Here is a 27,251-nt window from a genome sequence, read left to right on the forward strand (position 1 = left end):
GCATCTGTGACAACATATCCGTCCGCCTTTCACTCCTTGTTCAGTCGTCATCCCTCAATCTTCCCCTTCTTCCATTGCTTTCTCTTTCCCTTCTTCTCGTACAATGTCATTCCAGTTTCTATATTCCTTCTCCCTCAATCGACCCTTCCCTGCATCCCTCCTCTCTCTCTGTGGTGCTTTCTCTTCTGCCTTTCTTCCTTCGCTCCCTCCCTGTCCGTTTTTTTTATTCTTACTCTCTGTTTCTCCTGCTCGCCCTCTGTTTTCTCACTCTATCCCCTACTCCAAGACTCCACCCTCCCTATTTTAACCCTTCTCTCTCCCCATTCCCTCCCACTTCACGCCCTCCATTTCCTTCATTCCGCTCCCCCTTTCTGACTCCTGTAACCCACGTCTCTCTTTCCGCCAAGCCCTAGCCTTTCCCTCACTATCCCCTCCCTTTGAATCTCCACACTCTTCCTATTCCTCACCCCGCCCCTCTCATTGTTCCAGAATAACCCCCTTTCTCAACCTCAATCTCTCTATTCCCCCGCACTTCCTCCGCCCGCTCTCGGTTCCTCTCTTTATCAGCGGCTCCGGTGCTGTTGGTTTGTGTCGATCTGATCCCCTTGTCAACAAGGGCTTCCTCTGACAACGGTTTCTTCCCCTCCCCCTCGCTGAGCTCAGAGACGCAGAGAATCCGAGACAGGATTGACGACAGCGAGACTGACATGAATGTGCAGCTCGTAAAAACGGACGCATGGTTTCCATCGAGAAGAGAGAGGGGCGGAGACGAAGGGAGGGAGTTTCAATCTCTTTCTGATCCCGGGAGTGGGTAATGGGACAGGGTGGAGGGAGTTTCACTCTGTGTCTGACACGGGCAATGTGCAACGGGACAATGTGGAGTGAGATTCACTCTGTCTCAACAAAGGACAGTGTAATGGGACGTTGTGGACGGAGCTGGACTCTGTGTCTGACACTGGGCGTCTGTGATGGCACCATGCAGGGGAAGCTTCACTCTGTGTCTGAACACAGGACTGTGCGATGGGAGGGTGTGGAGGGAGATTCACTCTGTGTCTGACCCTGGGTGTGTGTGATGGGAGGGTGTGGAGGGAGATTCACTCTGTGTCTGACGCCGGGAATGTGTGATGAGACGGTGCAGAGGGAGATTCACTCTGTGTATTGTCCTGAGTACTGTGAGATGGGACGGTCTGCAGGGAGCTGTACTTGTGTCTGACCGCGGGTGCGGTTGGTCGGACGGTACCGAGGGCTCGCTCTCTCTCTCTCTCCTTCTCTCTCTCTCACACACACACTCACACACACACACACATACAATTACACACACACAGCCGATCCAGCACATCACTTCCCGCACCACCACCTTCTTATCTATTACCCTCACACCCATTTCCTTTCACCTCCCCCCTTACTTACTGTGGAGGATGTAACTAATCCGGCTGTCGAGTGCGCGGCGCCTTTCCTGTGAACGGGACAGACGTCCCGGTCACATTTCAGTCCGGTGAACGTTCAGTGTGAACGGGGGAGAGTGGGAAGGGAGAAGGTAGGGTAGAGAGGGTGGGGAGACAAAGGAGAAGGCTTCATGAGGAGGGCAGTGAGATAGAAAGGCATAGGACGGAGAGGGGTAAGAGGAAAAAGGAGGGGGGTGGTGAGAGGAGCGAAATTGAAGCGGGTTAGAGACATTCATGGGAGAGAAATCGGGAGATAGTGAGCGGAGAGTCAGGGAAGCAGAGAGAGAAAATGACAGACAGCAAGTATTGGATTTTTTTGAGAGAGCTCCTGGACTCCGTCTGTTTGGCTGACGTCCCTGCTATTTTTTATTTTCTGCTGTCTGTATGACCGCCCAGTCAGTGTAACCGCACGCTTTCAAGACTTCTTTGAAATAATGAAAACCCCCTGCTTATTTTCCAATGGGTGCAGTGTGTGAAACCTCAGATACTGATCAGCATGCGTTGGTTCAAACTTCAATATCTAAACGTCCGGTTTTTTTTTGCTAAATACTACACGGTCTAAAAATGGCGAGCTATTGCTCTGACGTCTTCTCGGAGGGAAGGGGCTCGCTTACTTCGGTGGGTGTTGCGGGTTTGTCCCGGGGCCGTGGTTTCTGGAGCACAGAGGGTCTGAAGCCCCGGCGATAAGCAGAGCAATGGGAGCGCTGACGCTCAAACCAGGAATCACCGGGAGGTTGGGGCTGGGGGGGTTGGTGTTCGTTGTAAATTTCCCGGACAATAAAATCTCTGCGTGTGTGACAGAATATCCGTCCGCCTTTCTTTCCTTGTTCACTCGTCATCTCTGTATCTTCCCCTTCTTCCATTGCTTTCTCTCTCCCTTCTTCTCTGCCTATGTCATTCCAACTTCTATATTCCTTCTCCCTCAATCGACCCTTCCCTGCATCCTTCCTCCCTCTCTGTAGCGCTTTCTCTTCTCCCTTTCTTCCTAGGCCCCCTCCTTGTCCGTTTTTTTTTTTAATCTTACTCTCTGTTTCTCCTGCTCGCGCTCTGTTTCCTCACTCTATCCTCTAATTTCTCTCCAAGACTCCACCCCTTTCCGCCAAGCCCTAGCCTTTCCCTCACTCTCGCCTCCCTCTGAGTCTCCGTCCTCTTCCTATTCTTCACCCCGCCCCTCTCATCGCTCAAGAATACTCCCCTTTCTCAACCTCAATCTCCCTCTACCCCAGCACTTCCTCCGCCCGCTCTCGGCTCCTCTCTTTATCAGCTGCTCATCTGGTGTTTGTTTCTGTCGGTCTGACTCCGCTGTGAACACGGGCTGCCTTTAACGACAGTTACTTCCCTTCGCTGAGCTCAGAGACGCAGAGAATCCGAGACAGCGAGACATACGTGAATGTACAACTCGTAAAACCGGACTCATGGTCTCCATCGAGAAGTGAGAGGGGTGGAGACGGAGGGAGGGACTTCCAATCTCTTTCTCACTCCAGGAATAGGTAATGGGACAGGATGGAGGGAGTTTCACTATGTGTCTGACCCCGGAAGTGTGTGATGTGACGGTGTGCAGGGAGATTCTCTCTGTGTCTGATCCCGGGAGTGTCTGATGGGACGGTGCGGAGGGAGATTCACTCTGTGTCTGCCCCGGGATTGTGTGTGATGGGACGGTGTGGAGGGAGATTCACTCTGTGTCTGACCCGGGAGTTCGTGATGTGAATGTGTGGAGGGAGTTTCACACTGTGTCTGACCTCGGCAGCGTGTGATGGGACGGTTTGGAGGGAGATTCACTCTGTGTCTGACCCCGGGAGTGTGTGATGGGACAGTGTGGAGGGGAGATTCGCTCTGCGTCTCACCCCGGGAGTGTGTGCTGGGTAGGGGTGGAAGAAGCTTTATTCTGCGTCTGACCCCAAGAGTGTGTGATGGGACGCTGCAGTGGTAGCATTTCTCTGTGTCTGACCCCGGGTAAGTGTGATGAGACGGTGTGGAGGGAGCTTCACTTTGTGTCTGACTCCGAGAGTGTTTCAGTGTTTGTTCTGCCGATGCCGAGGAACTCTCTCTCTCTCTCTCTCTCTCTTTCTCTCTCTCACACACACACACACACACACACACACACACAGCCGCTGTAGCACATCGCCACGCACACTACTATACCCTTCGCCAACAACACCCCCCTCATTTCCAACACCCCCCTCTACTTTCCCCTCCGCCCTTACATCCAATGGAGTATGTAACCGATCCCAGCTGTTCAGCGTGCGGCACCTTTCCTGGAAACGACCCTGTCACATTTCCGTGAGGTGAAAGCTCAGTGTGCGCGGTAGGGAATGCGCAGAGTGAAAGTGCTGTTCAGAGGGTGTGGCGATAGGAAGAGAAGGCTTAGTGAGGAGGGAAGTGAGATGGAAAGGCACACGGCGAGAGGGTGTCCAGAGAGAGAGAGAGAGAGAGAGAGAGAGGGAGCGAGAGAGAGAGAGAGAGAGAGAGAGAGAGAGAAGCGAGAGAGAGAGAGAGAGAGAGAGAGAGAGAGCGGGAGAGAGTTGCGAAACTCAAGGGGGGTAAGTACATTCATGGGGATAGATAGGGAGACAGTGACTTATGCAGAAAGCGAAAGGGATAGACAGATTGTAATGGACGGTGTTTGAGAGAGCTCCTGAACACCCTCTTTTGGGTTGACGTCCCTGTTGTTGTTTTGCTGTCTTGATGAAGAACCAGTCAGTGTAGCCGCACGCTTTCAAGACTTCTCTGAAATACTGATAACGCCCAAGTTATGTTCTAATTGGAGATGAGAGTCAAACAGGAGGTACAGATCAGCGTGCGTTGGTTTCCTTTAAACTTCAATGTCCACATACCCGTTTTTTTTGTTAAACACTGCACAGTCTGAAAAGAGCAAGCTGTTTTTCGCGACTTCTTCTGTTGCAGATTAGAGAGAGAGAGAGACAGACTGTGAAGACTTGTTCATTTCACTCTGGGGTGGGGGCTCGCTTGCTTCGGTGGGTGTTGGGTGTTTGTACCTGGGGATACAATTCTCCCGGGCAATAGATGCTCTGCATGAGTGACATTTCTCCCTCCATCATTTACCCCTTCTTCACTCATTGCATCTCTCTCTAATCATCTTCTTGCACTCCCTTCTCCCGCCCTTCTCATTCTATCTCCCTCCATCGTCCCTCCCCTGCATCCCACCTCCCTCTCTGTAGCACTCTTTCTCCTCCCCCTCATGCTCTTCGCCCCCTCCATGCCCTTTTCTCTCTCGCTCTCTCTTTTTTTTTTCCCGTCAGCTCGCCCTCTCACTTCTCCCTCTGTCGGCTAATTTCTCTTCAAGGATCCGGGGTTGTTTCCCCGCTCTCTTTATCCATTCTCTCCCAAATCTGGCCCTCCCCCTCTTTCTCTCCGCTCCCCTTTTCTGTCCCCTGTCACCCATTTCTCTCTCTCGAACTCCCCCAAATCTCTCTCATTCTCCCCTCCCCCTTTTTGTCCCCTCTCTCACAACTCCTCCCCCCGCCACACACCTCTCACCCGCTCTCACACCTTCAACCATCGTCCTGCCCGGCACTTCCTCCCGCTGCTCTCAGCCTCTCTCTTTATCAGCCCTTCATTTGGTGTTTGCTGGTGTCGGTCTGACCCCCAGTTAATACGGAATTCCTCTGACAACGGTCGCTTCCCCTTTCAGAGTTGAGAACGCAGAAAATTCTCGAACAGGATGGACGACAGGGAGACTTACATGAATGTGAAGATCACAAAAACGGACTCACGGTCTCTATCCCGAGGTGAGTAGGATAGAAGGAGGGAGGGGGGGAGTTTCACTCTGTGCCTGATCCCAGGAGTCTGTGATGGGACAGTGTGGAGGGAGCTTCAATCTGTGTCTGACCCCGCGTGTGTGTGATGGGACGGTGCGGAGGCAGATTCACTCTGTAACTGACCCCGGGAGTGTGTGATGGGACGGAGTGGAGGAAGATTCTGTCCGTGTCTGACCCCGGGAGTGAGTGATGGGACAGTGTGAAGGGAATTTTACTCTGTGTCTGACCCCGGGAGTGTGTGACGTGACTGTTTAAGGGAGTTTCACTCTGTATCTGACCCCGAGATTGTGTGAGGGGACGATGCGGAGGCAGATTCACTCTGTAGCTGACCCCGGGAGTGTGTGATGGGACGGTGTGGAGGGAGATTCTGTCTGCGTCTGACCCCGAGAGTCTGTGATGGGACGGTGTGGAGGGAGTATTACACTGTGTGTGACCCCGAGAGTGTGTGACGTGACTGTGTGGAGAGAGATTCACTGCGTGTCTGTCCTCGTGAGTGTTTGATGGGACGGTGTGGAGGGAGTTTCACTCTGCGTCTGACACCTGGAATGTGTGATGTACATTTTGGAGGGAGTTTCACTCTGTGTGTGGCCTCGGGAATCCTTAAGGCGACGGGTGGTGGGAACTTCACATGTGTGAACCCAGAGTCTGTGATGACAGCACATGGAGGGACACTCACTTTGAGTCTGACTCCGGGTGTGTGCGATGGGAATGTGTGGAAGGATTTTTACTCTGTGTCTGTCCCTTACTGTTCTATTCCCAGGTGAACCTGATGTATCGTACGGTAAAATTAATTTCAAGACCGTCTCTGAGCCTCGGGTCCGGACTGATCGAGGTCAGTTCCATCTTTGTTCGTTTGACTGTTTTTAGAATTTGTGTCCAATCCTGTCGACAGATCTCAGGGCAAGCGCATAGCTGACCCGAATGATTAACTGTTCGAAAATAAGATGGAGGGTACGCGTGAGAAATGAGATGAAGAGGGAAATCTCTTTGCTGGTCGGTGAGGAATATTGCACCTTGGGAGGGGCGCAATAGAGGGAGCGCAGTGGGGTGGTTTGAGGAGAGAGTGCTGTGCAAGGGTCGGTGGGGTAAGATAGCATGGGATGAGCCTGTGGAGGAAGGGGCCATGAGGAGGGAGCGCTGTGGCGGGGGTGGTGGGAATGAGTTAGCGCCGAGAAGGGGTTATGAGGACGGACCCAGTGGGAGAGACGGTGATGAGGGAGCGGTATAAAACGTTAATCACACTCTCCCTTTTCTAACCCCACTATCTTTTCCTTCTTTCCCCTTCTCTCACCTTCCTCCCCTTCTTTCACCCCGTCTCCTCTCTCTCCCTCTCTCCCCTGTCACTCACACATTCTCTGTCTCCACGTCTCTGTCCTCTCTCTCCCCCTTCTCCCTCACCCACTCTCTCGCTGTCTCAATCCTTCTCTCTCCCTCACTTATTCCTCTGTCTCTTCCCTCACCCCATCTCTCTTCTCTCTCGCCCCGACTCTCTCCCCCATTCTCTACCCCTCTCACTCTCTTCCTCATCTGCCTGTCCGACTCTCTCTCCCAGATGGTCTGAATTGCACCTACTCAGAGCTGAACTTTCGGAAAGAGGAACACCGCATCGATGAGGACGAAGATCCTCCCAGTGCCTCGGGTCCCGGCGTGCTGTCAAACACTGCACCAACAAGTCAGGGTTAGTAAAAATGTCGTCATTTTGACGGGGTCACCTATCCTACACCTGAGTGACCAAGTTTCTGATGCATCTGTTTCGACCACTTTCTCTGTCAACTCATTCCACAGACTGACCACCATCTGGGTAACAAAAGGTTGTCACTGGGCTCCCCAACTAAATCCCTTTCCCCTCTGACCTCAGACCTGTGCGCGCTGGTCCTCGATTCTCCAAGACTATGGTAAATAACTGTACGCAGTTATATTCTTTGCATTAAAAATGGGGACGGGGAAGGTTCCGGAGGATTGGAGGATTGCAGATGTTGATCCTTTATTCAAGAAAGGGAGCAGAGATAGCCCAGGAAATTATAGACTACTGAGTCTTACCTCAGTGGTTGGTAAGTTGATGAAGGATCCTGAGAGGCAGGATTTATGAACATTTGAGGAGGTAATATATGATTAGGAATAGTCGACATGGCTTGATAAAGGGCAGGTCGTGCGTACCGAGGCTGATTAATTTTTCTGAGGATGTGACTAAACACGTTAATGAAGGAAGAGCAGTACATGCAGTGTATATGGATTTCATCAAAACACTTGGTAAGGTACCCCATGCAAGGTTATTAAGAACGTAAAGAGGCATGGGATCCAAGGGGTCCTTGCTTTATGGACCCGGAAATGGCTTGCCCACAGAAGGCAAAGAGTGGTTGTAGATGGGACATATTCTGCATGGAAGTCACCTCACTGCAGGAAGGATATGGAAGCCACAGAAGGAGTGCAGAGGAGATTTACAAGGATGTTTCCTGGATTGGGGGGCATGCCTTATGAGAATAGGCTGAGTGAACTCTTCTTTTTCTCCTTGGAGCGACGGAGGATGAGAGGTGACCTGATAGAGATGTATAAGATGATAAGAGGCATTGATCATGTGGATAGTCAGAGTCTTTTTTTTTCACAGCGCTGATATGGTTGCCACAAAAGGACGCAGGATTAAGGTGCTGGAGAGTAGGCACAGAGGAAATGTCAGGAGTATTTTTTTTACTCGGAGAGTGGTGAGTGCGTTGAATGCGCTGCCAGCAACGGTGGTGAAGGCGGATACGACAGGGCGTTTTAAGAGACTTTTAGAGCGATACATGGAGTTTAGTAAAATAGAGGGCTATAAGTAAGCCTAGCAATTTCTACGGTAGGGACATGTTCGGCACAACTCTGTGGGAGGAAAGGCCTGTATTGTGCTGTAGGATCTTTATGTTTCTATTCTCCTATCTCATCCGGTACCGGCAATTTATCCAAATGGAATGTTTTCCAAAAGCTCCAACACATCCTCTTTCTTAAGGTCTACATGCTGAAGCTTCTCAGTCTGCTGCAAGTCATCACAACAGTCACCAAGATGATTTTCCATAGCGCATGCTGGAATAAAGTATTCATCATGTACTTCTGCTGTTTCCTACCGTTCCCTACACACTTTCCCACTGTCACACTTGATTGGTCCTGTTCTTTCACGTCTTCTTTTCTTGTTCCTCACATACTTGTCGAATGCCTTCTGGTCTTCCTCAATCCTGCCCGCCTAGGCCTTCTCATCTTCCCTACTGGCTCCCCCAATTTCCTTCTTAAGATGCTTCCTGTTAGCCTTGTAATTTTCTATATGTCTACCATTACCTCGTTCTCTAAACCTTCTGTAAGAATTTCTTTTCTTCTTGACTAGATTTATTACAGCCATTGTATAGCAGTTTTCAAAGTTCCAAGTAGCCACCCAGGAGTCTCATAAAAAAAAAAAAAGAAAAGAAAAGAACAACTATCGTTTCCGTCTCCACCACAATCACCGGCAGTACATTCCACGAGCTCATCACTTTCTAAGTTAAAAAAAAAACAAAAAAACATACACCTGACATCTTCTCTGTACCTGCTCCCAAGCACCTTAAAGCTATGCCCTGTCGTGCTGTGGAAGATCTTCTGACTGTCCACAGGATCAATGTCTCTCATTGTCTTCAGTACCTCTATCAGGTCACCTCTCGTCCTCCTTCGCTCCGAGGAGAAAAGGCCAAGTTCATTCACTGTTCTCATAAGGCAAGCTCCCCTCTTCAGGCAACATCCTTGTAAATCTACTCTGCACCCTTTCTGTGGTTTCCACATCCTTCCTGCAGTGAGGCGATCAGAACTGAGCGCGGTACTCCAAGTACGGTTGACAATGGCCCTACATAGCTGCACCATTACTTCTCGGGTCTTAAACTCAGTCCCAAGATTGATGGAGGCCAATGCACCTAATGCATTCTTAGCCATATTATAAACTTGCGTAGCAGTTTTGACTCGGACCCCAAGATCCCTCTGATCCTCCACACTGACAAGAGTCTTAACATTAATGCTATATTCTGCCATCATATTCCATCAAACAAAATGAACAACCTCATACTTATCTGGGTTAAACTCCATCTGCCACTTATCCATCCAGTTTTCTATCCTAACAATGCCCCGTTGTAATCTCTGACAGCCCACCAAACTACCCACAACTCCCCCGAACTTTGTGTCATCAGCAAATTTACAAACTCATCCTTCCACTTCCTCATCGATGTCATTTATAAAAATAATTACCAAGTTTTTTTTTTTGAAACCTTTCATAAACTCTTCCATTCTTCTTGACGAGATTTACAGCAGCCTTTGTCCACCACGGAATTTGCACTCCACCATTCTTTCCATGTCTCATTGGAACATACCTACAGAGAACCTCACGCAAATATACCCTGAATATTTGCCACATTTCTTCCGTACTTTTCCCCGTGAACATCCAATTTATCTTCCAAATTCCAGCCTGATGGCCTCATATTTCCCCTTATTCCAAGTAAACTATTCCCTAATTTGTCAGTTCTTATCCCTCTCCAATGTTATGGTAAAGGAGATAGAATTGTGATCACTATCGCCGAAATGCTCTCCCACTGAGAGACCTGACACCTGACCAGGTTCATTTCCCAATACCAGATCAAGTACAGACTCTCGTATTATAGGCCTATCTACATGTTGTCTCAAGAAACGCTCCTGAAAACACCTAACAAACTCTACCCCATCTAAACCCTTCTCTGTCTAAGGAGATGCCACTCATTATTTGGGGAATATAAATCTCCTACGACAACAACCCTGTTATTATTTCTCCTTTCCAGAATCTGTCTCCCTATCTGCTCCTCGATGTCCCTGTTACTATTGGGTGGTCTATAAAAAAATACCCAGTTGTGTTATTGAAACCTTCCTATTCAATACATTCATATTGGAGGATTGTGACTAGTGGTGTCAAACAAGGATCTGTTCTGGGACCTCGACTTTTCGTGATTTTTATTAACGACCTGGATTTGGGGGTAGAAGGGTGGGTTGGCAAGTTTGCAGACGACACAAAGGTTGGTGGTGTTGTAGATAGTGTAGAGAATTGTCAAAGATTGCAGAGAGACATTGATAGGATGCAGAGGTGGGCTGAGAAGTGGCAGGTGGAGTTCAACCCGGAGAAGTGTGAGGTTGTGCGCTTTGGAAGGACAAACTCCAAGGCAGAGTACAAAATAAATGGGAGGATACTTGGTAGTGTGGAGGAGCGGAGTGATCTGCGGGTACATGTCCACAGATTCCTGAAATTTGTCTCACAGGTGGATAGGGTAGTTAAGAATGCTAATGGGGTGTGAGCTTTCAGAAGTCGAGCGATAGAGTTTAAGATTTGCGATGTAATGATGCAGCTCTATAAAACTCTAGTTATGCCACACTTGGAGTACGGTGTCCAGTTCTGGTCGCCTCACTATAGGAAGGATGTGGAAGCATTGGAAACGATACACAGGAGATTTACCAGCATGCTGCTTGGTTTAGAAAGTATGCATTATGATCAGAGATTAAGGGAGCTAGGGCTTTACTCTTTGGAGCGAATGAGGATGAGAGGAGACATGATAGAGGTGTACAAGATAATAAGAGGAATAGGTGGAGTGGAGGGCCAGCGCCTCTTCCCCAGGGCACCACTGCTCAATACAAGAGGACATGGCTTTAAGGTAAGGGGTGGGAAGTTCAAGGGGGATATTAGAGGAAGGTGTTTTACTCAGAAATTGGTGGTGCATGGAATACACTGCCTGACTCAGTGGTGGAGGCAGATACACTAGTTTAAGAGACTGCCAGACAGGTATATGGAGGAATTTAAGGTAGCGCTTCATATAGGAGGCACGGTCTGCGCGTCGGCATAACATTGTGGGCCGAAGGGCCTTACTGTGCTGTACCATTCTACGTTCTATGTTCTATGTTCCTATTCCTAACTTCCACACACGGATAGCCCGTAGATAACCTCTCATTTCCTGCAGCCATGACACTATCTCAGACGAACAGTGCAACGCACCCACCTCTTTTGCCTCGCTCTCTGTCATTTGTGAAACATCTGAAGCCTGGCACTTGAGCTTGCCATTCCCCTGCCCCTGCACCATCCAAATCTCTCTAATAGCCACAACATTGTAGCTCCAAGTGCTTATCCACGCTGTAAGCTCATCCGCTTTATTCATAATACTCCTCTTAATAATTTAGACACATTTCAAGCCAACGGTCAGAACACATCCCTTCTCTATCATCTGCCTATCCTCCCTTTTGCACTGTCTCCAAGCTTTCTAAGATTGTGAGCCAACCTCCCTTTCCCCCGTCACTTCTGTTTGTTTCCCAATCCCCAGCAAGTCTAGTTTAAACTTTCCCCAATAGCCTTAACAAAACATTCCCCCAGGATAGGCATCCCTCTCGGATTCAAGTGCAACTCCTCATTTTTGTACAGGTCACACCAGCCCCAGAAGAAATCCCAGTGATCCAGAAGTCTAAATCCCTGACCTCTGCTCCAATCCCTCAGCCACTCATTTATCCTCCACCTCATTCTATTCCTATACTCACTGTTAGGTGGCACAGGCAGCAATCTGGAGATTACTATCTTTGAGGTCCTACTTCTCAGCTTCTTTGGCAAGTTAAGAAATGGCAAGGATAAAGGACACGAATAACAGTAATATTCAGGCCTCCAAACAACAGCCAGAATGTGGTCTACAAGTTACAGCTGAAAATAGAAAAAGCCTGTCAGATGGAAATTGCAAGTATAGTTATGGGTAATTTTAATATGAAAGTGAATTGGGAAAGTCAGGAAAGTACTGGATGTCAGGAGAGGGAGTTTATAGAATGCGTCCGCGATGGCGTTTGGAGCAGATGGTCCTTTAGCCCACCAGGGGATCAGTTGTTTTGGATTGGGTGCTGTGTAATGAACCATGGCGATGGAGTTCAGTTTCAAATTTGAAAAGGAAAATCTGGTATCAGGTGTATCGATATTTCTGTGGAACAAAGGAAATTACAGTGGTATGAGAGAGGAACTGGCCCAAGTCGATTGGAAAAGTAAGCTAGATCGAGGGACGTTAGAGCAGAATTGGATGAAATTCCTACAACAAGTATACCGAGTTGGATACTGTTGCGGGGGATGGCTTACCTGGGACAAGCTGCGGCGGCCGGATCTCTGGCACTGAGTCTGGTTCTGCAGTGCAAAGGGAGTGTTGAAGAAGATGAGAGCGGTAGTGATAGGGGACTCGATAGTTAGAGGTACATAAAAGAGGTTATGTGGTCAGGACAGAAACTCCGGGATGGTTTGTTGCCTCCCGAGTTCCAGGGTCAGGGATGTCTCTGATCGCGTGCACAGCATTCTGAAGAGGGGAGGGTGAACAGCCAGATGTCATGGTACACATCGGTACCAATGACGTAGGAAGAAAGAGGGATGACGTCCTAAAGACTGAATATAGAGAGTTTGGTAGGAAGTTACAACGCAGGACACCAGGGGTGATAATCTCAAATTGCTGCCTGTGCCACGTGCCAGTGAGGGTCGCAATAGGATGCTCTGGCGGATAAACACGTGGCTGAGGAACTGGTGCAGGGGGCAGGGTTTCAGTTTTCAGGATCAGTGAGACCTCTTCTATGTCAGATGGGACTTGTACAAGAGAGACGGGTTACAACTGAACTACTGAACCTTGTAGGGAGCTTTATTAGTGCTATTGGAAAGGTTTAGGCGCGATTTTTAGGGGGATGGAACCAGAGTGCCAGAGCCGATAGTGGGTCGGCGGTGAAAATAAATGATTTTAGAAGTTCATGCAAAGTCACAAATAGAAGGTTTGTGTAGGGGAGTAGGGGAGATTCAAACAATAGGACATAAAATGTGTTCAGAAAGGTTTTCTAAATCAATGTATAGAGGTACCAACTAGAGAGGATGCAATATTAGATCTCCTATTAAGAAACGAGTTTGGACAGGTGACGAAAGTGTGTGTAGCGGAACACCCTGTTTCCAGTGATCATAACACAAAAAGTTTCAACTTGATCATCGGTAAAGATAGATCTGGTTCTCGGGTTGAGGTTCTAAACTGGGAAAAAGGCCGCATTTGAAGAAATGAGAACGGATCTAAATAGCATGGATTGGGACATGTTCTTCTCTGGCAAGGATGTGATTGGTAAGGGGGAGGCTTTCAAAGGTGAATTTTTTTAGGTGCAGAGTTTGTATGATCCTGTCAGGATTTAAGGCAAAGTGAATAGGAATATGGAACCTTGGTTCGCAAGGGATATTGGAACTCTGATAAAGAAGAAGAGAGAGATGCAGCACATGTATCGGAAACAAAGAGCAGGTAAGGTGCTCAAAGAGTATAAAAAGTGCAAAATATTTAAGAAAGAAATCAAGAGGGCTAAAAGAAGACATGAGGTTGCTTTGACAGTCAAGGTGAAGGATAATCCAAAGAGCTTCAACAGGTATATTAAGAGTAAACAGATAGTGAGAGATAAAATTGGTCCTCTTGAAGATCAAAGTTGTCGGCCATGTATGGAACAAAACAAACGGGGCAGATCTTATATATGTATTTTCTGTGTCTCTATTAAAAAAAATAACTGTCATGGATTCAACATAAATAAGGCAAACAAGTAGTGAGGTCATGGAACCTATACAGGTTGAAGAAGAGGAGGTACTTACTATCTTGAGACAAATCAGATAAGATAAATCCCCAAGACCTACGGGGAATTCCCAAGGACTGAAAGGAGACTAATGATGAAATTGCGTGGGCCCTGGCAGATATACTTAAAATGTCGGTATCTACTGGTGAGGTGCCGGAGGATTGGAGGATAGCTCATGTTGTGTCGTTGTTTAAAAAAGGCTCTAAAAGTAATCCGGGAAATTATAGGCCTGTTAGTTTGACGTCGGTTGTAGGTAAATTATTGGAAGGAGAACCAAGAGATAGGGTATACAAGTATTTGGATAGACAGGGACTTATTAGGGAGAGTCAAAGTGGCTTTGTGTGTGGTAGTTCATGTTTAAGAAATATATTAGTGTTTTTCGAGGAGGTTACCAGGAAAGTGGATGACGGGAAGACAGTAGATGTTGTCTACATGGACTTCAGTAAGGCCTTCGCCAAGGTCCCGCATGGGAAATTAGTTAGGAAGATTCGGTAGCTAGATATACATGGAGAGGTAGGAAATTAGATATACATGGAGAGGTAGGAAATTGGATTAGACATTGGCTCAATGGAAGAAGCCGGAGAGTGGTAGTGGAGAATTACTTCTCCGTGTGGAGGCCTGTGACTAGTGGTGTGCCACAGGGATCAGTGCTGGGTTCATTGTTATTTGTCATCTATATCAATGATCTGGATAATAATGTGGTAAATTGGATCAGCATATTTGCTGATGATGCAAAGATTGGAGCTGTAGTGGACAGTGAAGAAGGTTTTCAAAGCTTGCAGAGGAATTTGGACCAGCTGGAAAAAATGGGTTGAAGTACGGCAGATCGAGTTTAATACGGACAATTTGAGTGAATGCACTTAGGAAGAGGAATCCAATGGCCTTGGTACATTGGCCTTTATAGATCAAAATATTGAGTATGAGAGTTGGTTGGTTATGGTGAGTTTGTATAAGGCATTGGTGAGGCCGTATTTAGAGTATTGTGAGCAGTTTTGGTCACCAAATTGCAGGAAGGATATTAATAAGGTTGAATGGGTGCAGGGAAGGTTTACAAGGATGTTGCCGGGACTTGAGAAATTGAATTACAGAGAAAAGTTGAATAGGTTAGGACGTTATTCCCTAGAGAGTAGAAGATAGAGGGGAGATTTTCTAGAGATATATAAAATTATGATGGGTATCGATAAAGTGAATGCAAGCAGACTTTTGCCACTGAGGCGACGGGAGAAAAAAGAAACGGAGGACATGGGTTCAGTGTGAAGGGGGAAAACTTTAAAGACAACATGTGGGTGGAGGTGCTTCTTCACAAAGAGAGAGGTGGGAGCGTGGAATGAGCTGCCAGATGAAGTTGTAAATGCGGGCTCACTTTTAACATTTAAAAAAATATTGGACAGGGACATAGATGAGAGTTGTATGGAATAATTGGTGCAGTTGCAGGTCAGTGAGACTAGGCAGAAACATGGTTCGGCACAGCCAAGAAGGTCTAAAAGGCCTGTTTCTTTGTTGTAATGGTCTATGGCTCCATGGATCTAAATAAGGAATGCAGGAAAAATTTATTCCAAGAAAAGAGAAAATCATGAATGGAAAAAATGACACAAATGTGGCGAACGACAGAGATTAAGGCGAACATAAAAGCAAAAGAGACGGCGTACAAGGAATCAAAATATAGTGGGAAAAATGAGGACTGGGCAACTTTTAAAAACTTACAGAAGGGAACTAAGAAATTTATTCGGAAAGAAAAGATGAATTATGAAAAGAAGTTGGCAAATAACATAAAAAGGGATACTAAGGTTTTTTTTTAAATATATGAAGATTAAAAGAGTGACACGGGTAGATATAGGACAGATTAAAATGATGCTAGACAAATTATAATGGGAAACAAAGAGATAGCAAAGGAACTAAATGAGTATTTTGCATCAGTCTTAACAGTGGAAGACATTAGCAACATATCTGACAGCCAGAGGTCTTAGGGAATAGAATTAGGTACAGTCAAGATGACTAGAGAGAATGTGCTTGGGAAGCTAAATGGACTAAGAATAGGTAAGTCTCCTGGACCGGATGAGGTGCACCAACAGGATCTGAAAGACGTGGCTTTGTAGATTGTGGAGGCATTGGAAATGATCTTCCAGGAATCAATAGACTCTGGCATGGTTCCGGAGGACTGGAAGGTCACAGATGTAGTTCCGTTGTTTAAGAAAAGAGGAAGGCAACAAAAAGAAAATTGCAGACCTATTAGTCTAACATCGGTAGCTGGACAGTTATTGGAGTCGATCGTCAAGGACGAGGTTATAAAATACTTCGAGGTGCATGACAAGATAGGCCCAAGCCAGCGTGGTTTCATGAAGGGAAGACCCTGCCTCACCAGACTATCGGAATCTTTTGTGCTAATCGCAAATAAGATTTACAAGCGAGAGGATGTGGATGTCGTGTATTTGGATTTTCAAAAGGCCTTCGATAAGGTGCCGCATAAGAGGCTGCTTAATAAGATGAGACCCCATGGAATTACAGAAAAGATCTTGGAGTAGGTGGAGCATTGACTGATAAGCAGAAAACAAAGGGTGGGAATAAAGGGATCCTCTTCTGATTGGTTGCCGGTTACTAGTGGTGTTCCGCAGGGGTCGATGTTGGGGCCGCTTCGTTTTACAATGTAATATCGATTAATTAGATTATGGATTAAATGGTTCCGTGGCTAAGTTTCCGGATGACACCAAGATAGGTGGAGGGCAGGATGTGTTGAAGAAACGGAAACGTTGCAGAGAGACTTAGTCAGTGTAGGCGAGTGGGCAAAGAAATGGCAGATGAGATACTATGTTGAGAAATTGTGGAGGAAAAAGTATACTCGGACCCGGAGGGAAATTGCCATAGAAATTTCGTAATTTGTCACATGATATCACGGAAAGCCCAGTATCTAAAATCGGGATCCTGGAGCTCCCTCAAACAAGAAAACTCAGTGATATTTATACATCAACGGTATGTGACAAGAGAAATTTAGGTGCAATTTTCTACAGAATTAAAGGTCGCGATCCACAGGACATTTTATGACCAGATAATTCCTTATCTGATCCTTTGTCTAGCATTTTCAGAGAACGCTACCGAATAGCGAGAAAGCAGTTACACATTTTACTAATCAGTTTGTTCTCAAAAAATATACCAGGCAAGCTGGCTCAACCGCAGACATATAAAAGTTCTCAGAACAAAGAAGTACAGTTGCAGTTATTTTTACATCTCGGTTGCGAGACACATTTTTGTCACCCAGAGTACATTAGTTACAGATAAATAATTGTAGACTTCAAATTCACATTTTAAGATAAATGATTAGCCCCTCAATACTCATTGCAATGTAAAGCCTTGATATTTTCTTCCACAGAAATGTATGGTTGTGCATTTTGGAAGAAGAAATAATCGGACAGATTATTATTTACATGGGGAGAAAATTCAAAAATCGGAAGTGCAAAGAGATTTGGTGATGCTCGTGCAGGATACCCTAGAGGTTAACCACTAGGTTGAATAGGCAGTGAGGAAAGCGAATGCGACGTTAACATTCATTTCAAGGGGAATATTGTATGAGAGTAAGGAGGTGTTGATGAGGCTGTATTGGGCTCTGGTGTGACCTCATTTGAAATACTTTGTGCAATTTTGCGCCCCCTATCTTAGAAGGGATGTACTGATGTTGGATAGAGTTCAGGGAAGATTTACGAGGATGATTCCTGGAATACAGCGGCTATCATATGAGGATATTTGTCGGCTGCTGGACTGTTCTCATTACAATATAGAAGAATGAGAGGGGATCTCATAGAAACATTTCGAATGTAGAAAGGGTTGGACAGAGTAGATGTGGAAAGGCTGGTTCCCTTGGTGGGAGAGTCCAGGATAAGAGGCCACAGTCTTAGAACTAGAGTGTACCCATTTAAAACAGATGAGGAGTTTTTTTTTTTTTTAGCCAGAGGGTCGTGGACCTATAGAATTTGTTGCCACGTACAGCTGCGGACGCCCGATCATGGAGGGTTTTTAAGGAAAAGATTGACATGTATCTAATTAGTTATGGTATCAATGGATATGGGGGGAAACCCTGAAATTGGAACTGGACGGGAGAATAATTTAGCTCATGTTGGAGTGGCGGAGCAGACTCGATGGGCCGAATGGCCTACTTCAGCTCCTTTTTCCTGTGATGTTATTTCCTAACTCCCTGTAACCTTTTTTCAGGACTTCCTCACTTTTCCTACCCATGTCATTGGTACCAGTATGTACCACGGCCTCTGGCTATTCTCCATCCCACTTGAAGATATCGTGACCGCGATCAGAAACATCCCGGACCCTGGACGATCAGATTGACTCCTGGGACCTCTCCTGTCTGTGATGTTTACAAATGATCTGGATGAAAATATAGATGGGTAGGTTAGGAAGTTTGCAGATGATACGGCGAGAGGTGGTGCTGCGGAGAACGGAGAAGACTGGTAAAGAATTCAGTGCGATTGGATCAGTTGCAAATACGTGTTGCAGAAATGGCAGATGGAGTTTAACCCAGACAAACCTAAAATGCTGCACGTTGGTATGAAATAAACAACACACGATTAAAGCCAAGATGGGCAGAAAGATTGTGGGGTCCGTGTTCATAGCTCCGTGAACGTGACTACAGAGTTTAATGTGGTGGTTAAGAAGGCCTATGGCATTTTTGCCTTTATTAGTCGGGGAGTTATATTGCAACTTTATGAAAATCACCAGTTAGGCTGAATAGGGTGTATTGCATACAGTTATGGTCACCGCATTATCGGAAGGATTTCAAAGCGTTGGGTAGCCCCCCCGAGAGATTCAACTGTGCGCTGCTGTATTCGTTAGCATGTGCTACAACGAGAGGTCGGGCACCTGGGTTGATTTCTCCGGAGCGGAGGGGGCTCAGGGGAGATCTGACTGATCTCTGGAATCCGTCAGGCACCTGTCAGCCTCTGCAAAGTCAAGGAATTTGGACTCTCAGCGCAGACAGCTAACACTGCATGAGATTGAGAGAGTGAGGGATGACCGTGGTGGAAGTAGAGAGCGCGGATGGTGGGTGGAAGGGAGTCCCAGAGGGAGTCACAGCTGAATTCACGCACACACTGAATGGTCTGTCTACAGGTGTGCAGAAACAGGAGTCGAAAAGGAACATCGGAAATAGACCGTCCCGTAAGATCTGCCTACTCTGCCTAGTTACGTCCATCCTTATCGCCATAGTGGCCGGACTCTCGGTCCACGGTGAGTCGAACGGGCTCCGGGAGGAGTCAGACTGTAAGCAAGCAGAGTGGAATGAAATGTGAGCGTAAAACACCACAGTGACATGGGCACGCCGCTCACCGTGAAACAGACACTACCCTGACGTTGACAGGGACACAACTCACACCCTAACACCATCACGCCCACACGGTGTCACGGACATTCGCCTCACCGTGCCACCGAATTTTACCTCACCGTGACACCGAGATCAAGTACCGTGACAACAGCACGCACAGCATCCTGAAATCGACACTCCCCAAATCATTACACCAACAGCCCCCTGACCGATACCTCGATAATCGGAACACTGTGGAAGCAAAGAAAACAGGATCTCCCAGTGGCCACACGTTTTAATTTCACATCCCATTCCCATTCTGACATGTCTATCCACGGCCTCCTCTACTGTAAAGATGAAGCCACACTCAGGTTGGAGGAACAACACCTTATATTCCGTCTGGGTATCCTCCAACCTGATGGCATGAACATCGACTTCTCTAACTTCCGCTAATGCCCCACCTCCCCCTCGTACCCCATCTGTTATGTATATACACATATTCATTCTCTCACTCTCCTTTTTCTCCCTGTGTCCTCTGACTATACCTATTTCCCATCCTCTGGGTTTGCCCCCCCCCCAGCTTTTCCTTATCCCTGGGCCTCCTGTCCCATGATCCTCTCATATCCCTTTTGCCAATCACCTGTCCAGCTCTTGGCTCCATCCCTCCCCCTCCTGTCTTCCCCTATCATTTTGGATCTCCTCCTCCCCCTCCCACGTTCAAATATCTTACCAACTCTTCCTTCAGTTAGTCCTGACGAAATGTCTCGGCCTGAAACGTCGACCGTACCTCCTCCTAGAGATGCTGCCTGGGTCTGCTGTGTTCCCCAGCAACTCTGATGTGTGTTGCTTGAGTTCCTGGCATCTGCAGAATTCCTTGTGTTTGCTTTTGTTTTTACTTTGGCTCTACCTTCACTTGTCAGCCACGGTAGTGTTCTTCTTCCATTGGATAATGTCTTCTCATTTGGAATACATCTGCCTTGCACTTCCTTCATTTTGCGCAGAAACTCCAGTGACTGCTGCTCTGCTGCTACTGTCCGTCAGCGCAACACCGACATGTCCCTCACTGTGACGCGGACACAACAATCACTGCGATACTGACGCAGACTCACACCTCACGGTGGCATCGACGCTCCTGACTGTCAACCGGCACGCCCCTCATTCCTGACATTGACAAGCCCCTCAGCGTGGCACATACACCATCTGTACCGTGTCACGGTACGCCTCCCACTGGGACAAGAAACCATCACATTCTCATTGTAACACTCGTCACCGTGACACCTACACGCTCCTCAGCATGAACCGCAGAGTACCACACCGTGACACTGACACACCTATTACCGCGACCCGCCCAGCACCGCACCGCTGTCTCACAAGTCAATGTAAACGCTAAATATCCTTGACCATCTCTCTCAGTATCACAGATTCGTCAGTCTCAGATCACCTCCGACATAAAATACCAGCTACTTTGGGAACAGTATCAGGAGATGAACAGAACACAGTCCCAATGTCGACAACAGGTCCATCAGTTGAAACTCTCCAACTACGACTGTGTCCACAATCTTTCTGTTATCAGCAACAACTTCTCCATCCACAACAAGACGCTTAGAACTTTAAAGTGGACGAAGGGTGAAATTTGCCAATTTCTGACGAGTAGCAGAGGTGAAGCATCCCTCCACGTCTAACCCCGGGAGTGTGCCCTGGGAAGGGAGGGTGTGTTGGGAACTTCACTATGTTTCTGACCCCGGGAGCGTGAGGTGGGACGAGAACATCAGTCACTGTCTGATTCTGCGAGTTACTGGATAGGACATTGTGCCTCTGACCCGGTAACTGTGTCTGATATGACGTTTCGGAGGGATCATCACTCTGTGCCTGACCCCGGGGGTGTGCGATGGGAGACTGTGGAGAGAACTGCAGTCTGGGTCTGACCCACGGGCTGTGCGATGATGCACTGTGGAGTGAGAATCACTCCATGCTTGATCCAGCGCTCTGTGATGGGACGGTGTGGAGGTAGCACACTCTGTGTCTGACAACCCGAGTCTGTGATGCGACGGTGCGGAGTGAGAATCTCTTTGTGTCTGACTCTGTGAGTGTATCAGGGGAGGGGGTGGAGGTAGCTCAATCTATGCCTGCCTGGAGAGTCTGTGATGGATGATGTCGAGGGAACATCACTCTGTGCCTCATCCTGTGAATCTGTGATAGGATGCTGTGGGGGGAACTTCATTCTGCGTCTCTCCCCGGGTGTGTGCGAAGGGACAGTGTGGTACGAGATTCACTCTGTGCCGTGACCCCTGGAGAGTCTGATGGGACGGTGTGGCGGAATATTTACTCTCTTTGTCACCCCGAGTGTGTGTGATGGGAAAGTGTGAAGAGAGATCCACTCAGTTTCTCACTGCTACTTTTTCAGAATTTCCAGAGCAAACGTGTTCCAAGGACTGGATCATAAACAAAGACCGGTGTTATTACGTATCCACATTTGAAACATCTTCCTCCAGAGCGGTGCAAGAATGTTTAAAACTCGACTCAAGGCTTCTCGAAATCTGTTCAAAGGATGAAGAGGTAAGTGTCACACCACGAGAAGATCCCACAGTAACAAAGGAATCATCAAACACCCCCGGGGCCCGACACAGAGTGACACCCACAGTACACTCCCAGCAAAACCTCCCTGAGTCAGACAAGAGGTGACACTCCATCCACAGCGTACCATCACACCCGGGGTCAAGCACAGATTGAATCTCCCCCCCGAACAATCGCATCACAAACTCCCGGGGTCAGGCACAGAGTGAATCTCTCCCCCCGAACAATCGCATCACACACTCCCGGGATCAGACTCAGAGTGAATCTTCCTCCACACCGTCCCATCACACACTCCCGGGGTCAGACACAGAGTGAATCTTCCTCCACACCGTCCCATCACACACTCCCGGTGTCAGACACAGAGTAAATCTCCCTCCACACCGTCCCATCACACACTGCCGGGGTCAGACACAGAGTGAACAACCAAAATACACTCCCAGCACACACTCCCGGGTTCAGACACAGAGTGAATATACCACTGGATCGTCCAATCACATCTTGCCGGGATCAGATACAGAGTGAAGCTCCCTCCACTCCGTCCCATCACTCACTTCCGAGGTCAGACACAGAATGAATCTCCCTCCACACCGTCCCATCACACACTCGCAGGGTCAGACACAGAGTGATTCTGCATCTTCCCAGAACACAATAGAACATATATAACATAGAATAGTACAGTACCGTACAGATCTTTCGGCCCACAACGTCGTGTCGATATTTAAACCCTGCCTCCCATATAAACCCCCCACTTTAAATTCCTCCATATACCTGTCCAGTAGTCTCTTAAATTTCAGTAGTGTATCTGCCCCCTCCACAGATTCAGGCAGTGTTTTCCACGTAAAAACACTCTCTGAGTAGAATACCTTCCTCTAATATCCCCCTTGAACTTCACAGCCCTTATCCTAAAGCCATGTCCTCTTGTATTGAGCAGTAGGGCCATGGGGAAGAGGTGCTGGCTATCCACACTATCTATTCCTCTTATTATCTTGTACTCCTCTCATCCTCATTCTCTCCAAGGAGTAAAGTCCTAGCTCCCATAAACACTAATCATAATCCATGCACTCGAAACCAGGCAGCATCCTGGTAAATCTCCTCTGCATCCTTTCCAATTCCTCCACATCCTTTCTATAGTGAGGCGATCAGAACTCGGCACAGTACTCCAAGTTCGGCCTGACCAGAGTTTTACAGATCTGCATCCGGTACCCGCCAGTCTTAAACTCTATCTCTCGAATTATGAAAGCTAACACTCCGTTAGCTTTCTTAACTACTTATCTACCTGTGAAGCAACTTTCAGGGATCTGTGTATATGTGCCCAGAGATCTCTACGCTTACACTACCAAGTATCCTGCCATTTCCTTTGTACTCTGCCTTGGAGTTTGTCCTTCCAAAGTATACCACCTCACACTTCTCCAGGTTGAACTCCATCTGCCACTTCTCAGCCCACTTCTGCATCCTATCAATGTCTCTCTGCAATCTTCGGCAATCCTCTACACTATCTACAACTCCACCAACCTTGTGTCGTCTGCAAACTTGCTAACCCACCCTTCTACCCCCACATCTAGGTCGTTCATAAAAATCACGAGAAGAAGGTGTCCCAAAACCAATCCTGGTGGGAGACCACTAGTCACAACCCTCAAACCCGAATGCACTCTCTCCATCACGATCTTCTGCTTTCTGCAGGAAAGCCAATTCTGAATCCACCTGGCCAAACTTCGCTGGATCCCATCCATTCTGACTTTCTGAATAAGCCTTCCGTGTGGAACCTTGCCAATCCCGGGGCCGCAGATAGAGTGTAGCTCCCTCCACACCGTCCCATCACAAATACCTGTTGTAATAAACTGAGAGAAACCCCGTAAATTGTTTTGGATTCTTTGGGTTAATCAAACAATTTTAATTTTCCAGAGCTTTGTATCCCACAACCTTGCGTACGGAAACCACGCGTACTGGATTGGAAAATGCAAAGACGGGTGAGATTTGGACTGATCTGTGTGGTGAGAGTTGCGCATTGACATAGTCCTGACGGGTGAAAATGGGGTTCGTTTACGATGAGACTGTACGAGGTTCTTCGGAGAGTGTGGTACCAGCGGAACATCTGAGGCCTGCCGGTGTTTGTCGCGGAAGGACAAGGCAGTGAGAATATTTCGGAAACTGCCAGGGGGCAGTGCGGAGAGATCAGTACACAAGAATCTTCTTGGTCCTGACGGATGTCGGGGAGGAGAGCGCGGTGCAGTGTGGGATTATTTTGGAGATAGTCGCCGGGCTGTGTGTAGAGTGAAAAACAGTAGAATTAGTTTGGTGAATGACATAGATCTGACGGGCGAGAGTAGGACAACTGGATTAGTTTGGAGACCGGTACAGGGCGGTGGGATTAGTTTGCGAACTGACGAACGGTTGTGCGAGAGAGGGCGCCAGTGGTATAAGTCTGGAGGCGGACATGAGGCTATGGTGTGAGCGCGGTGCACTGGGATATGTTAGGACACTGACGCAAAGCTCTGGCTACAGGGAGGGGCATCGGATTAATCTGGGACCGACCCAGGGATGAGGCAAGTGTGTGGACGAGAGGGATTCATCTCTGGACGCCCATAAGTCTGTGCGGAGACGGTGTGACAGTGGGGTTTGTTCGGGGAGTGAAGCAGTTCCGAGGGGAGAGGGTGGTCCTGTTCGATTCCTCCAGGGTCTGACAGAGGACTGTGGTGAGAAAGCGGGTCTTTGGTATTACTTGTGGAGACACGGGGCTATGGGGAGAAATTATGTCAGTGCGATTAATTTGGAGACTAATACAGGATTGTAGGGAGACATTGGGACAGTGGTATCTCTCTGGGTACTGGCACGGGGCGGTGGGAAGAGAGTGGATGAGTGGGATGAGTTTGGGGACTGACAAAGGCTGTCAGGAGAGAGCGACATCATGGGATTAGCTTGTGGACGATCTCAGCTACGGTTGTCTGCCGGAGCTGTTTTGTCTCTGTTGAAATTGTCTAACCTTCTTGGATAGGAATGTGGCCTGGAGTCTCCTGTTTAAGGTGTCCTCGGGGACGTCAGAATGCGGAGGCTGCGACCCGAACAGAGAAGGTTTCACTTGCGATAGTGATCGCCGTTTCATGTGCGAGAAGTCAGCAGCTTTGTTCCGGGATATTCCTGAACATATCCAGGATCTCTGCCAACAGCCAGTGGAGGCGACATGAATCAAGCGACTACATCCAATTTCTCCTCCTCTCTTCTTACCTCTCACTTCTAAATCCTTGGAATTCCCACCACACCCTCTCTGCCTCTCCCGTCCACTCTACCTCCTCCTCTTGTCGCAACCCCTTTCTCCTCAGCACACACAGACATACTTCTTTCCCCGTCTATCCCTTTTTTTTCTCGCCATTTCCTCCGTCCCACTCTTCTCCGCTCCCTCTACCTGTCTCTCTAAACAGTTCAGTTCCCCTTATCCCTGGATCTTTCTCCGTCCGCTCTTTCTCTGCTCCGTCTACCCAACTCTTTCACCTCTCTCTCTCTTTTCCTCACGCCTCTCTACCCCTCTCCCTCCCTTCTCTCCCCATTCTCTCTAAACCCTCCGTCACCCTGACGTCTCTCTCTCTTTTTCTCCTTTCCGTCCACTCTCACCTCAATCCTGTGCCGTCTGGTGCTCGATAACCCAACCCCGGGTAAAAGACTATGCCTATTTCCTCTGTCTGTGCCCCTCTTGTGTTTATGGAAGTCTGTACATTTACAACTACGCTCCAGGGAATAAAGTCCCAGCCTTCCCTCCTTTCTCTCCATAACTCAGTGCTCCGAGTCCTGGCAATATCACCGTAGAACGCCCTGTACACTCTATGCAGCTCAATGGCATTTTTCCTAAAGCAGGGCGGTCTCACCGACGGCTTGTCGCACTGCAACGATATCTCCCGACTCCTGTACTCAGTGCCATGACTGGTGAAGACCAGAGTGCCAATTGTCTTGTCCACTCGTATCGGATGCATTCCTCTGGAATCGATATGTCATTTATCATCTGAAACTTGAACGGCCTCGAATTTGTTCTTTTGCAGCGCAAATATGTAAAATTAATGACAATTACAAAAAATGCAATAAAATCTCAAAACTCTGGAGGCTGTGCACATGCGTTCAAAAATGTGGTGGTGGAAAGGAAGAAAGAGTTTCTGAATCTTGAGTGTTCAGGCTTCTGTACCTCTTCCCTGATGGTAGTTTTGAGCAGGGAACGTGTCCCGGGGTGAGGGGCCTCACTGGTGGAGCTGCCTTCTCGAGGCATCGCATCTTAAAAATGTCCTCGATGCTGGGGAAGGTGGAGCCTTTGATGTTGGTTGATCCTACATTCGTCTGCAGGCTTCTGTCACCCTGTCCGTTTCAGCCTCCACCAGGTGGCGATGCTACAAGTCAGCAGGCTCCCAACGTTCATCTGTAGAAAATATCCTCGTTTTCAATGAAAGGGCAAATCTTCTCAGACTCCTGACGTTGCAACACCTTTTGCTACGAGAGAGCTACGGGTGGTGGTGAAGGCCATGTGTACAGTATGCTCTGGAATACACTCAGACTCAGATTCGAAATTACGAAGACGTCAGTAACGAAATCCGAAGATGAAATCACAATCTTTATAACTAGAAATGCATCCCCTGCAGCACGAGCCCTTTAACTACTGACCGGTATTAATTGGTAGTCAGAGCCTTCAAGGTAAAGTGACAGCTAACCATACTCCGGTTCCGAATCTGGGATGCCTTCCGAGGAAGATAATTTCTTCGTGTTTGCATGCCCGGTGTATATCCTCTGAGATACTGACACACAGCAACACAGGAATCTGAAATACGATCATAGGCTAGAGAGGCAGAATTAAGCTATTTGGCCCATCGTCCGCCATTTTATCATGGCCAATACATTTTCCTCTCAGCCCCAATCTCCTGCCGTCTTCCTGTATCCCTTCCTGACCTGACTAATCCAGAATCTCTCAGACTCTGCCTTAAATATTATGCTTTCAAATCCACAGACTGCTAAGACATCACATTTTATAGATTCACCCCACTATGGCAAAATACATTCTTCTTAATCTCCGTTCTAAAATGACGGCCCTCTATTCTATGTGGGCTCACTGGCCTTAGTCTCTCCCACCATAGGGAAACTTCTCTCCGCATCTACTTTATCGTGGCCTTTAAACATTCCCTGGGTAACAACAACACTAAGCACCACCCTCCCACCTCCCCCTCCCGCCTACTCATTATTCTGAGTTGCAGCCATCAAACGCTCCTGATTTGATAAGCATTTCAATCCCCGTATGATTTCCGTGTACTTCCCTTCAACTCTTTACAATGCAAGCACTTCTGGCCAGGTTGAGAGAAGGGACCCTGACCGGCTCACAGTCCTCCGTGAGGACTCACCAGTGCTTTATGAAGGCTCAACATTAAAACTTTACATTTATATTCTAATCTTCTTGACATGAATGCTACGTTGCATTTGGCTTCCTCGCCACCGACTCCACCTGAAAATTCAACTTTGGGGAATCCAGCACAAAGACTAGTAATTCTCTTTGCACCTCAGATGTTGAATTTTCTCTCCATTTAGAAA

General features: G+C 47.8%; 1 protein-coding gene across 9 annotated transcripts in view; it reads left to right on the forward strand.

Annotated features, from left to right (window-relative positions):
• Positions 1-27,251, forward strand: part of LOC140207334 (C-type lectin domain family 9 member A-like) — an 86,164-nt gene that overhangs the window by 9,653 nt on the left and 49,260 nt on the right. For 3 of the 9 annotated variants that reach the window (XM_072275855.1, XM_072275857.1, XM_072275856.1), the window contains 8 exons: positions 5,098-5,194; positions 5,985-6,056; positions 6,777-6,902; positions 18,935-19,051; positions 20,538-20,783; positions 21,529-21,680; positions 23,601-23,665; positions 24,691-25,758. In XM_072275855.1, coding sequence (XP_072131956.1) covers positions 5,128-5,194; positions 5,985-6,056; positions 6,777-6,902; positions 18,935-19,051; positions 20,538-20,783; positions 21,529-21,680; positions 23,601-23,665; positions 24,691-24,880 — 1,035 coding nt within the window. In that variant the 5' untranslated portion in view covers positions 5,098-5,127 and the 3' untranslated portion in view covers positions 24,881-25,758. Of the gene's footprint in view, positions 1-2,006; positions 2,064-2,878; positions 2,936-5,027; positions 5,195-5,984; positions 6,057-6,776; positions 6,903-18,934; positions 19,052-20,537; positions 20,784-21,528; positions 21,681-23,600; positions 23,666-24,690; positions 25,759-27,251 lie in introns of those variants that run through there. The other 6 variants (XM_072275859.1, XM_072275860.1, XM_072275861.1 and 3 more) reach the window with 6 other exon arrangements.

This window comes from Mobula birostris, chromosome 13 (genome assembly GCF_030028105.1).
Source record: "Mobula birostris isolate sMobBir1 chromosome 13, sMobBir1.hap1, whole genome shotgun sequence".
NCBI lineage: Eukaryota > Metazoa > Chordata > Chondrichthyes > Myliobatiformes > Myliobatidae > Mobula > Mobula birostris.